General features: G+C 41.7%; 1 protein-coding gene across 1 annotated transcript; it reads right to left on the bottom strand.

Annotated features, from left to right (window-relative positions):
• Window positions 1-1,427: 1,427 nt before the first annotated feature.
• Window positions 1,428-7,446, bottom strand: LOC138885053 (zinc finger BED domain-containing protein RICESLEEPER 2-like). The gene is made up of 4 exons (XM_070165943.1): window positions 7,204-7,446; window positions 2,940-3,292; window positions 2,041-2,893; window positions 1,428-1,982 (listed from the first exon to the last, which is right to left on the bottom strand). The coding sequence occupies exons 1-4, from the start codon at window positions 7,444-7,446 to the stop codon at window positions 1,428-1,430; spliced, it is 2,004 nt and encodes a 667-aa protein (XP_070022044.1).
• Window positions 7,447-14,003: the final 6,557 nt, after the last annotated feature.

Raw genomic sequence — 14,003 nt, 5'->3', positions numbered from 1 at the left:
ACACAGGCTCTCGGCCTCACTCAGTCATAAACCTCTCAATCTAATCGGGCTATCAATAAAACGGGGTGCTCAGCCCAAAATATCATTTTATGCATCAAAACAGAGTAAATAAGACTGAGTTATGAAATCAGTAAAATATAGCATGACTGAGTACATATCTTAAATCAAATCAGTGAGGAGATAGTAGTGAAAAGTAGGCATGTGCACGGATCGGATCGGATTTAGCATATTTCGGATTCGGATTTCGGATTCTGAAAAGGGCAATCCGAATCCGATCCGAATTAACATTGGATCGGATCGGATTTTAAACTTTGGATCGGATAATTTTTCGGATTGTCGGATCGGATTGTCACTTTTCAGAACTTGTTCGAAGTACATAAACAAATGTTGGGAATTACTTTCCAAATACAAATTGAGCAATCACTTTTCAAATACTTGTTTGAACTTCGAAATTAAGTACTTAACATTGTTAACAATGTTCAATTTACAGTACACAACTGACTGAACTGAGTACTCATAAAAATTAATAATGCAACTGAGTTCAATTTACACAACTGGGTAACAATGTTCGAACTTAACAAAACAAAACAACAATCTGAAATTTACACAACTGGACAGTAAACCAAACTGAAGACCCCAAACAAAACACAATCAATTGTCTTTCAAACCATATTTTCATAGCAAAATAAAACAAACCAAACTACTAAAGTCCTAACAGTTCTTTAACATATTACACAAAACAAAAGAGTTCCAAGTTCCAAGTTTTGGGAAGCCGCAACAGTCAACACAAACCAGCAACCAGGCCAAATGTAGCTCTCAATCTCAGATTCTCAGTAGGACTGTGAGACAAGTTAAAAATCTGCAATTTCAAACAATACAAAGAGCATTTTCAGAGAAAGAAAAAGACAGCTCATGGTCCAGAAATACCTGTATAATACAAAGATCTTGTATAATGAACTACATGAGAGCAAGTGTATAATGAATCAATACAAAGAGCATTTTCAAAGCAAGTGTATAATGAAATACCTGAGCTTGTACAACAAATGGAAAATCACTATATGTCGACAATGCAAGGCTCTCTTCCCGTATTCATAAATTCTGTATAATAAGATAGTAACACAAGAAATTAGTTTAGAAGTAATCTAAATAAACATACAAATAAAGTATACATTAAACACAAGTAATAAGATAGGCTTACCAGCTTCAAGTTGTTCAAGATTATCTAAATCTTCTTCAATTTTAATCAGAGTTGTTGATTCATTACGAAGCCAACCTTGGACACACACAAGAGCTTGAACCAATCTAGGAGTCAATGAACTCCTAAATGGATCAAGTATGCGTCCGCCGGTGCTAAAGGTTGATTCTGAGGCAACACTAGAAATCGGAATGGCTAGCACATCACGTGCCATCTCAGCAAGAGTGGGAAATCAAGGTGAGTTCAACTTCCACCACCCCAGAATGTTAAACTTTTCATGGTCTTCCTCAAAATCTTCACCCAAATATTTATCTAACTCCGTTTTAAAATCAACTCCGCCACATTTCTTATGCTTCTTTAAATCTAGCATGAATTTTGAGAGCAATGATGAAGAAGCTGGAGAAGATGGACCAGAACATGGAGAAGATGGAGAAGATGGAGAAGATGAACATGAACCAGAACCACCATTTTTCATTGCATACACATTAAACAAAGTATCCATGTATGTTTTCACATCCTCTTGTATTTTCAAACCTATTGTTTCTCCAAACATAGAACCAAGTGCAAATGAAAGAGTATTAAACTTATGGTGTGGATCAAGCACACATGAGATAAAAATCATTTTGTTCATCTTATGTGGATCCCCCCAATACTTGTCAAATTTCTCTTTCATATTCTTTGCCATTTCTCTCAAGAAAGCATCTTCATTTTGCATCAACTCTTTCAAAGAAGAATCAACAAACACATATTTCAAGAAAGTGCACATTAGACGTAATATAAAGTGTACCTGATATTTTCAAGGTGAGTTCATAAAAAATTTCTAGAAACTTCACAATACGTCTTACACTATCCCAATCACCACGTAAAAGTGGACCTGCAGGTTGTCCATCCTCACAAATGCAGTTAGAAATACATGACATCAAACCATAATCAATATCACAATACTTTGTAAAGGCTTCCTCATAAACTGTAGCAACCTTCAACATCAAATATGTGGAGTTCCACCTAGTAGGAACATCCAAGCACAATGATTTTTTAGAAGTTATCCTATCAAGATCACAACATTCTTTAAACTTTTTCCATCTTGCGGGAGATTGTCTTATGTACCTAACAGCTTGTCTTATTCGTTCAACAGACACACTCCCATCTCTCAACCCATCTTGAACAACTAGATTGATGATGTGAGCCATACATCTCACATGAACATGCTTACCTTCCATCAAGTTAGTGTTCCATCTAGTAAATTGCTTGGATAACTCTCTAACCATCACATCATTAGAACTCGCATTATCAACTGTCACAGTAAATACTTTATCCACTCCCCATTCAAGTAAACACTTTGCAATACCACTAGCTAAATCTTGACCTTTATGACTAGTAATTGGACAAAAATTCAATATCCTTTTATGTAATTTCCAATTATTGTCAATGTAATGGGCTGTAACACACATATAATTAATTCTTTGAATTGAAGTCCATGTGTCAGTAGTAATACATATTCTCTGTTTTGATTCTTTAAGAATAGACTTCAAAGCAAGTCTAGCTTCATGGTAAATCTCAAGACAATCCCTAGTCATAGTAGTACGAGATGGAATATGAAATAAAGGTTGAAGACTTCTAACAAAGTCTCTAAATCCATCTTTTTCAACAGAAATAAAAGGAATTTCATCTTTAATAATCATACGAGCTAAAGCCCTCCTACATGCCTTTTGATCAAATTTCCAAGGGATAACTGAAACATCACCTGTTAGACCTTGCGGCTGAAAAACCTAATGTTGTCTGGCTACCTTCTGCCTTGTAGGGATTGGTCGGACATTTGGGAATATGCAATAACAAATTGCTTGTGCCACTATGCTTAGTATCAGCTACATATTCTTCTGAACAAAACTTGCATCTCGCTTTTTTCACACCCTCGGAATCAGTGAACTTGTTGAAGTAGCGCCAAGCCATTGATCTTTCTTTAACCATTTTTCTTTTCTTCGAACCAGGTTCAGATTCACTGTTATTGGTTGTTGAATGTGAATCAATTGAAGCATTACTTTCACCAACTGTTTCAACAATTTGAAGTTCATTCACTGTCTCTGTCTCGTTTTCCATCTACCAAAACAAACAAAAAAACCAAAATAAAATCAGAAATAAAAGAATAGAAAATGAAAGAGATAAAAAACAGAACATAAAGACAAATCGATACATACATAAAAATTGAAAAAACAGTATGAAAATTCAAAATAAAGATGTTGTAATATCTCTCTAACACACAAAAACACACATTATTTGATTTTTGTCGAGAAATAAAAGGTGGAAAACATCACATTTGAGCTCTAAGACAGAGGGGAAAGCAACAATGAACCAATAATAACTAATAGTGAAGAAGAAGATTACTTTACTGGCTTGAGACTTCGAGACCACTTGGAGTTCACTACTTCACTGGCTTGAGACTTCGAGACCGAGAGGACTGAGTCACTGAGATAAAGAGTGAAGAAGAAGAGAGGCGGAACCGCGGAAGCTTGGTCGACTGAACTCTGAACTTCACTGGCTTGATTGTGGAAACAATGAACTCTGAAGTCTGAAGAGTGAACTAGTGAAGAGAGGCGGAAAAGAGGAAGCATCGATATAACCTAGGAATAGTATTTAGGGTAGTATAGTATACTTAACCGGGTTAAGTTAACCCTAAAATTTTAGGGTAGTATAGTATTTAACTATTTATATATAGGCCCATATAATTTCGGATTTCGGATCGGATCGGATTAAAATCATGTCAATCCGAATCCAATCCGAAAATCCAAAATTTTATAAAACATAATCTGTATCCAATCCGAAAATCCGAAATCCGAAAATCCGAAATAGAGTATGTCGGATCGGATTTCGGATATCCGATCCAAATGCACAGCCCTAGTGAAAAGCCCTTAAGGGTCCAACAGCTTGGCACGAGGCCCAAATATGGCATTCAGTCCAAAACATAGTAATACTTTCCAAAGCACATAAGTATCAAATAGTTTTCAGTCAAATACGCAACTTAATAGTCGTTACGGACCAAGTCACAATCCCCAACGGTACACTCCCTCACGCTCGTCATCCAGCGTATGCGTCACCTCAAAATAGTGAAACGATGTGAAATCCGGAGTTTCATACCCTCATGACAAGATTTACAATCATTACTTACATCAAACCGGACAAAACTCTAACCCGCGATGCCCTTGCTTCTCGACTCGGCCTCCAAATGCTCCGAATCTAACCAAAATCAGTATATTAACATCAATATACACTAAAGGAATGAATTCCACACGAAAATAATTAAATTTGACCAAAGATCCCGAATTGGACTCAAACCCAACCCCCGGGCCCACGTCTTGGAATCCAACAAAAATCGCAAAACTAGAAACTCCTTTCACTCCCGAGTCTATACATTCCAAAATCATCAAAATATGACCTCAAATGTCCCCTCAAATCCTCAATAAAAACTCTCCAAAACTCAAGCCCTAACCCTTCAAATTCACCCCAAATCCCCCACTAATTTAATGATTAAATAGTGGAAAAATTATCACAAACACAAAATATAAAGTCCAAATAACTTACCTCACTGATACCCCTCAATTCCCTCTTGAAATCACAGCTCTAAGCTCCAAACTCGTCCAAAAATGGTGGAAAATGAATTGAAATTCGCAAAGGAGAACTTATATAATTTATGCCCAGAACTTCTGCATTTGTGGTCCATAAGTCGCTTCTGCGACACCGCTTCTGCGATCAAACCAATCGCATATGCGGTTTTCACTTAACCGCCCTTATTCGCATCTACATCTGAATACCCGCACATGCGGTCACGCAGGTGCGTTCCCCCTTCCGCACCTGCGGCTCCTGGCTTCCTTGGCCTTGGCCGCTTCTGCGGCTGCTCTCCCGCTTCTGCAAATCTCGCACCTGCAGTCCCCACTCCACAGGTGCGATTATGACAGCTGAAGAAAATCTTCAGTACTTCCTCAAATCTCATCCTTGATCCGTCAACCTTCCGAAATCAACTCGAGACTCTCGGGACCTCAACCAAATATTCCAACAAGTCATGTATCACCATTCAAATTTATTCAAACCTTCGGAACGCTCAAAATAACATCAAAACGCCAAATCACCCTCGGATGCAAACTTAAAGATTTCCAAACTTTTGAATTCAGCAAACGATGTCGAAACCTATCAAACCTCACCTGAATGACCCGAAATTTTGCACACACATCACAAAACGACATACGGACCTACTCTAATTTCCAGAATTCCATTCCGACCCCGATATCAAGATTTCCACTACCGACCAGAAAATGACAAATTTCCAATTTCGCCAATTCAAGCCTAAATCTTTCACGGACCTCCAAATTACATTCCAAACACCCTCATAAGTCCAAAATCACATAACGAAGCTATCCAAACTATTAGAATTCACATCCAAGATCTTCTACACATAAGTCAATATCCGGTTAATGTCTCCAGCTTAAGCTTCTAAATAAGAGACTAAGTGTCTCAGTCCAATCTAAGGCCACTCAAAACACAAAACAACCAATACGATACGATGAAATACAGCTGAACAACACATAAAAAAGAGGAAATGGGGGAAGCGGGGTTGTAACTCGTGAAACAACCGGCCAAGTCATTACATCATCCCCCTCTTAAACAAATGTTCGTCCTCGAACGAGTCAAGAAACATACCTGAATCCTCAAACAGGTGTGGATAAATGCTCTGCATCTTCCGCTTGGTATCCCACGTAGCCTCCTCCACGGGCCGACCTCTCCACTGCACTTTCACTAAAGCTATATCCTTTTATCTCAACTTTCGGACCTACCGCTCCAAAATAGCCACTGTCTCCACATCATAAGTCAAATCACTGTCTAACTGAACTGTGCTGAAATCCAAAATATGAGACAGATCGCCAATGTACTTCTAGAATATAGAAACATGAAATACCGAATGCACACTTGACAAGCTAGGTGGCAAAGCCGGCTCATAAGCCAACTCCCCAATCCTCTGAAGCACCTCAAAAGGCCCAATGAACCAAAATTTACCCTTCTTTCCAAATCTCATGACACCCTTCATGGGTGAAACCTTCAGTAGAACCTTCTCCCCAACCATGTAAGATACATCACGAACCTTCCTGTCAGCATAACTCTTTTGTCTCGACTGTGCTGTACGAAGCCACTCCTGAATCACTTTCACCTTGTCCAAAGCATCTTGCACCAAGTCTGTACCCAAAATTCTAGCCTAACCCGGCTCAAACCAACCTACTAGAGATCTAGACTGTCTCCCATATAAAGCCTCATATGGAGCCATCTTAATACTCGATTGATAACTATTGTTATATGCAAACTCCGCGAGCGGTAGAAACTGGTCCTATGAACCCCCAAAATGAAGGACACAAGTGCGCAACATATCCTCCAATATCTGAATAGTGCGATCGGACTGCTCATTCGTTTGAGGGTGAAAAGTTGTGCTCAACTCAACCTAAGTACCTAACTCTCGCTGCACGGTTCTCAAAAACTGCGATGTAAACTGAGTACCTCTATCTGAAATGATGGAAACTGGAACACCATGCAGGCAAACAATCTCTCGGATATAAATCTCAGCTAACCGCTCTGAAGAATAGGTAGTACACACAGGAATGAAGTGCACGAACTTGATCAGTCGATCCATAATTACCTAAATAACATCGAACTTTCTCAAAGTCCGTGGGAGTCCAACTACGAAATCCATGGTGATCCTCTCCCACTTCCACTCTGGAATATCCATCTGTTGAAGCAAGCCACTCGGTCTTCTGATGCTCATATTTTACTTGCTAACAATTGAGACACCGAGCTACAAATCCTACTATATCTTTGTTCATTCTTCTCCACCAGTAATGCTGCCTCAAATCCTTATACATCTTCGCGGCACCGGGATGGATGAAATACTGCGAGCTATGGGCCTCCTCAAGAATCAACTCCCGAAGCCCATCTACATTGGGCATACATATCCGGCCCTGCATCCTCAATACCCCATCATCACCAATAGTCACATCTCTGGCATCTTCATGCTGAACTCTGTCCTTAAGGAAAAGTAAATGAGGATCGCCAGACTGGCGCTCTCTGATGCGATCAAACAAGGAAGACCGAGAAACCACATAAGCTAAGATCCGACTGGACTCCGAAACATCCAACCTCATAAACCGATTGGCTAAGTCCTGAACATCAACTGCAAGAGGTCTCTCCCCAACAAGAATATACGCCAAACTACCCATACTCACCGCCTTCCTACTCAAGGCATCGACCACTACATTGGCCTTCCCCGGATGGTACAAAATAGTGATATCATAATCCTTTAACAGCTCCAGCCATCTCCGCTGCCTCAAATTGAGATCCTTCTGCTTGAACAAGTGTTGGAGGCTACGATGATCAGTAAACACCTCACAAGACACACCATAGAGGTAATGCCTCCAAATCTTCAACGCGTGAACAATGACAGCCAACTCCAAATTGTGAATATGGTAGTTCTTCTCATAGGGCTTCAACTAACGAGAAGCATAAGCAATCACTCTACCCTCCTACATCAACACATACCCAATACCAACTCTAGAAGTATCACAATATAATGTATATGAACCTGAAGTTGATGGCAAAACTAACACTGGAGCTGTAGTCACGGCAATCTTGAGCTTTTGAAAGCTCGCATCGCACTCATCCGACCACATGAAAGGAGCACCCTTTTGAGTCAATTTGGTCAAGGGTGATGCTATGGATGAAAATCCCTGAACGAACCAACGGTAATAACCTGCCAAACCAAGAAAGCTGCGAATCTCTATGGCTGAGGACGGCCTGGGCCAACTCTAAACCTCCTCTATCTTCTTCGGATCAACTTGAATACCCTCACTGGACACCACATGCCCCAAGAAAGCCACTGAACTGAGCCAAAACTCACACTTAGAGAACTTTGCATAAAGCTTTTCCTCCCTCAACTGCTGCAATACAACTCTCAAATGCTCAGCGTATTCCTCCTGACTACGTAAGTACACCAGAATATCATCAGTGAATACAATAACAAATGAGTCGAGATAGGGCTGAAATACGCTGTTCATCAAATGCATAAATGCTTCTAGGGTATTGGTCAGCCCAAAAGACATTACAAGGAACTCATAATGACCATATCAGGTCCTGAAAGCTGTCTTAAGAATATCCGAGTCCCTGATCTTCAACTGGTGAACACCCTCGCTCCCTGAAGTTGGCCAAATAAATCATCAATACAAGGCAAATGATATTTGTTCTTGATTGTGACTTTGTTCAACTGCCTGTAATCAATGCATATCCTCATCGTTCCATCCTTCTTCTTCACAAATAGAATAGGCACACCCCAAGGCGACATATTAGGCCGAATAAACCCCTTATAAAAGAGTTCCTAAAGATGTTCCTTCAACTCCTTCAACTCCATTGGTGCCATACGATACGGTGGAATAGAAATAAGCTGAGTGTCAAGCACCAAATCAATACCAAAGTCAATATCCCTATCTGGTAGCATGCCCAGCAGGTCTGCAGGAAACACATCCGGAAAGTCCCTCACTACCGGGACTAAATCAATGGTAGGAGTCCTCATGAAGGCCAAATAAGAAAGACAACCCTTCCCAACCATCTGTTGGGCCTTCAGAAATGAAATTACTCTACTAGGAACATAATCCAACGAACCTCGCCACTCAATCCGTGGCTCACCCGGCATGGCCAACGTCACTATCTTAGCATGACAGTCCAACATAGCATGATACGGAGATAACCAATCCATGACCGATATCACATCAAAATCAGCAATGCAAAGCAACAGAAGGTCCACTCGGGTCTCCAAACCCCTAATAGTCACCACACGCGATCGATATACGCGGTCCACAATAATAGTATCGCCTACCGGAGTAGATACATGAACAGAAGAAACAAGAGACTAATCAGGTCCAACCCTACCCACTACAAAGTGGCAAGAGCGGTCGATGCAGCTTTTACCCGAGATGGTCGGGATCGAATCACAAGGAGCTAGATTGTTTGGGATTTGGATTCCTATCTAAACTAGCAGTGTGTAGTGCTCTTAATTACACTTCCAATCATAATTGTTCGTTTGTTACTTCTAATTTAATGCTAATAAGATGCTAAATTAAACTAAGTATGAATGTTTGTAACGTTTTCTAAATGGTTAAAGAGGCACTAGGGAAGTGACTTTCTCCTAGGTGAATACTTGACGGGATCTAAAGCCTAAGAAAAAGTTTTTATGTTGGGGATTGCGATATAGTTAATGCACAGAATTACTCACTCTATACCTCTCGACAGCCTGAGTGACTTTGCCCTAATTGACTTTCTCGAGACCAATTGGGTGTCAAAATTGTGCAAGCAATATAGGCTCAAGTCAGGTATTACTATCTCTAGGTTTAACCCTTTAATTGGGGCTATCAATTTCTTGAATACACCCCAATTCCTTGTTGGGCTGATTTTTCTAGACTCAAGCTCTCTTTCTCAAGAAAAGCCCAAGTCAAAAAGGCACAAATTAGTGTTTGCAACCACTAATTCAACATGGAAAACATAAATCAGCCCAAATATCAACTACCCATAAACACCTAAGCCTTAAAATAAAAGACCCATCAAATACCCACACTAGGGATGCCACAACCCTAGCTAATGGGTCTAGCTACTCATAATAATGGAAGAAATCAGAAAATTAGATGAAGAATAACCCGTATAATATGATTAAAAACTAAGAATTGAAGATTCAGTGTTAAAGTAGCTACAAATTACTCAAAATAGAACAAATCTGTCGTTCACGTGCTCTGCTAAGATAAAGATACCCTAAAAATGTGAAAAAGAACTATTTATACAATGCCGAATTTTCTAGACAAAAATACCCCTGACGAAGGTACCGTGGACTACGAAAAATGCACCGCGACTGCGGTGAGACTTTTTAGCTTCATTGCTCAGTCTGTGAATCTGGCCACCGCAGACCGCATAAAATTCACCGCGACCGCGGTGGCTTCACTGCGGTCCACACAAAATGAACCGTAGACCGCAATGGCTTCTAATCTTCAAAATTCCCAGCTCTCTGAATCCCCTCTCAGCGGACCACATAAGTAGATTGCGACCGCGAAGAGGCTACTGTGGCCACGAAGAATCTATTGCGGATCACAGTGCTTGAGCTTCCAAAAGTGCATCTCTTTGATCTTTTCCACCGCGGACCGCACTAAATGGACTACGGCCGCGGTGGGTCTGTTGCAGTTGTAGTGGATTTTATGCTACAGTAGTGCCTTGACTTGTTCTTGGTACTTGTGCAGGTTTCACTCATTTTTGAGCCGGTTTTGACTACTTGTCATTTTTTGATCAAACCCTGCAAACAAGCACAACATGTAAGCTTTCGGTATTACTTGTATATATTTTTAGTCCAAAACTCAAGAAAAAAGGAGTATAAAATAGACTAGAATTCCTAGTTATCAGAGACTCACGGGGCGTATCCAAATAACGAGCAAAATATGATGACACATATTAAAAAGTGAAACCAGGATCAAATAATATAGAGGCATCTCTATGGCAAACTAAGACAATACTTGTGATCACGGTATCTGAAGCAATACCATCTGGTCTAGCTGGGAGTGCATAAAAACGGGCCTGACCACCACCTGATCGACCTCCCCCTCTGGGGCGACCCCTAGCTCACTGTCCTTCACCTCTAGGTGACTGGGTGGGTGGTGAAGTAACTGGTGTTGAAGTCGATGGCTGACTCCTCTATTGAGGCGGACCCCCATGACGACGAGGACACTGCCTTCACATATGTCCTAACTCTCCACACTCATAACAACCCCTGGTGTTGGAGACGGGAACTGAAGGGAACCCCTAGCACCGGGATGACTAGTAGAAGAACCTGGCATGGAAGAGCCCTGAATTGATGGAGCATGGGACGAACTCTGGGCTAGAAGGGCACTAAGTGATGAATGGCCCTGATGAGAACTGTGAGAACCACAACCCGATGATGCCCCACGATGAACTGGGTGAACTGACCGAGCATGCCTAAATGGACGGCCTCTGCCATGCTGAAATTAACCCCCATAAGGAGTACCACTGAATCCACCCTGACCATGAGGCCTCTTGGCCTCCCTCTCAACCCTCTCATGACCACGAAACATCTCAATCTATAGAGCTATGTCAACAACCTCATCAAAAATGGCACCATACACCCTCTCTATGGTCAAAAGCAACCGAAGATGAAAAACGATGCTATCTATAAACCTCCCGATCCTCTCTCGGTCTGTGGGAACCAACCAGACCGCATGACGAGCCAACTCAAAGAACCGTATCTCATACTGTGTAATAGACCTATCACCCTGACGAAGCTGCTCGAACTGCCTGCGCAGCTCCTCTCGGCGAGATTTAGGTACAAACTTCTCCAAAAAGATAACGGAGAACTGCTGCCAAGAAAGGGGTGCTGCGCCAATCGGCCTACGCCTCTGGTAAGCCTCCCACCAACTAAGTGTAGCCCCGGAGAACTGGAAAGTAGTGAATGAGACCCCACTGGTCTCCAGAATACCTGCGGTTCGAAGCATCCTCTGACACTTATCTAAGAAACCCTGTGCATTCTCACCCTCAACACCACTAAATGACGGAGGCTGGAGTATCCCAAATCTCTCCAATCTGCATTGCTCGTCCTCTGGCATAACAGGAGCTACATAATCCTGTGCAGCTGTAACCGGCTGGGCTGGAGGTGCCCTCGGTGTCTGAAGTCCCTGTACAACCTGCTTATGTGTGCGAGCGGCGGGAGTCGGAGTGCCTCCCCCGGCATGAGAAGTAGTTGCGGCCGTAGTAATTGAGACCGCCTGAGCTAGGCCAGTACACACTGATAAAATCTGGGCTAGGGCCTCCTAAAGGCCTGGGATAAATACAGGCACATCAAGAGCCTGAGATGGTCTTGCTGGAGCATCCGCAACTAGGACCTGATCATGAACTAGGGCGGCTGGTGGATTTGCAGGTGCTGCCCTAGTTGCTGTGCGGGCTACACCCCTAGTTGCCCCAGTGTGAACTGTCTTGACTTGACTCTTTTGTTGAAGGCTCTAGACATCCTGTTTTGATAAAGTTGACCATGGCAAACTGCATTCATCCTCTTTCCGTCTATGAGGGCTAACTGCTCATATCGAATTTTTACCCATTCTGCATCGTCGAGCTCTACTTCCTGTATGATCCTCAAGGAAGGGATTTCTACTTCAGCGGGAATGACCGCTTCTGTGCTATGTACCAGCATGTAGGGGGTTGCCCTTGTTGATGTGCAGACTGTGGTGTGGTACCCTAGTAAAGCAAATGATAGCTTCTCGTGCCACTGCTTATGCTTCTCTATCATCTTCCTTAGTATCTTCTTGATGTTCTTATTGGCGGCTTCTACGGCTCCATTTATCTGAGGCATGTAGGCTGTAGAATTCTTGTGTCTGATCTTGAAAGTTTCACACATAGCTTTCATCAAGTCACTGTTGAGATTGGAGCCATTATCAGTGATGATTGACTCTGAAATCCCAAATCGGCAAACAATGCGATCGCGGACAAAGTCTGCCACGACTTTCTTAGTTACTGCTCTGTAAGACGATGCTTCGACCCATTTAGTGAAATAGTTGATTGCTACTAGGATGAATTTGTGCCCGTTGGACGCGGCAGGTTCGATTGGTCCAATAACGTCCATTCCCAGGAGGCGAACGGCCATGGTGAGCTTGTTGCAGTAAACTCATTTGGGGCACCTTTATCATAGCGGTGGCATTTTCGGACATACTAGATGCAGTCCGTTTCCATAGTCATCCAGAAGTAACCAGCCCGGAGTATCTTCTTAGCTAAGACAAAACCATTCATATATGGACTGCAGGTCCCAACATGGATTTCTTCTAGCAGTTTAGATGCTTCTTTCACGTCGACACACCTTAGTAATCCCAAATCAGGAGTCCTCCTATACAGGATACCTTTGCTGTGAAAGAAATTGTTGGACAACGTCCAAAGTGTGCGTTTCTGAGTAGGTTTTGCAAGTTTTAGGTATTCTCCTTTTGTCAAATATTCCTTGATATCATAAAACCAAGGCTTTCCGTCTGCTTCTTCCTTGATCTTCAAACTCATATCAGGTTTGAATTTTCTGAGCTTCTGCTTTACCGGTGGACATGTTGGATCAGTTGGTAGTTTGTGAGCCACAATAGATGTACTCAGACCAGTCATATCATCATACGACCAGGCGAATATATCTTCATATTCTCTTAGAAATTCTGTGTACTCTTCCCTTTCTGACGGTGACAAATGAATGTTTATTCTTGTTTCTTTGACGTTCTCTACATCTCCCAGGTTAACAATCTCAGTCTCGTCCAGGTTGGACTTAGGTCTATTCTCAAAGTTCTCAACTTCTTTGACAATCTCCTCTGGTATGCCATCTTCCTCTGAATCAATGTCTGTTTGTTGCGTTGTCTCATTGCATGTCACAGTCATTGGTTCATCAAGATAAGTAATAGTAACGTTGTATAAGTAGAGTAATGAGAGCAAATTATAATGAGTGTTGATTTATGAGGAAAAAAATCAAAATGCTTTGATAAATTGCATAACCGTTTTGAACGTTGAAGGTTTTATTGCGGGAGTTGAAAATGCGAAAAGAAAATCATTTAGTAAAAACAATGGATAATGCTTGTTTTAGCCTTGCTACCCCGAGGCTCGTCGGGCTCTGGTTGTCTTGATGGTACAATTATTGAGATGTGCACCTCTGCTTACAGCCCATATGAAAGGGCCTTGTGAAGTAAAATGATGATGCGAGACTGCACGAACTAACCTT

This window comes from Nicotiana sylvestris, chromosome 2 (assembly GCF_000393655.2).
Source record: "Nicotiana sylvestris chromosome 2, ASM39365v2, whole genome shotgun sequence".
Classification (NCBI taxonomy): Eukaryota; Viridiplantae; Streptophyta; class Magnoliopsida; order Solanales; family Solanaceae; genus Nicotiana; species Nicotiana sylvestris.
Note: the sequence above shows the minus strand (reverse complement) of the source record. Positions and strands in the feature narration are given on the sequence as shown.

Coding starts and splice junctions, on each gene's coding strand:
- LOC138885053 (XM_070165943.1), bottom strand. CDS start 7,446: ATGGGTAGTTTGGCGTATATTCTTGTTGGGGAGAGACCTCTTGCAGTT. Junction 3,293..7,203: donor TGACTATTGGTGATGATGGG/GTATTGAGGATG, acceptor TTGTTTTGGTAG/ATGGAAAACGAGACAGAGAC. Junction 2,894..2,939: donor TCAGCCGCAAGGTCTAACAG/GTGATGTTTCAG, acceptor AAAGGCATGTAG/GAGGGCTTTAGCTCGTATGA.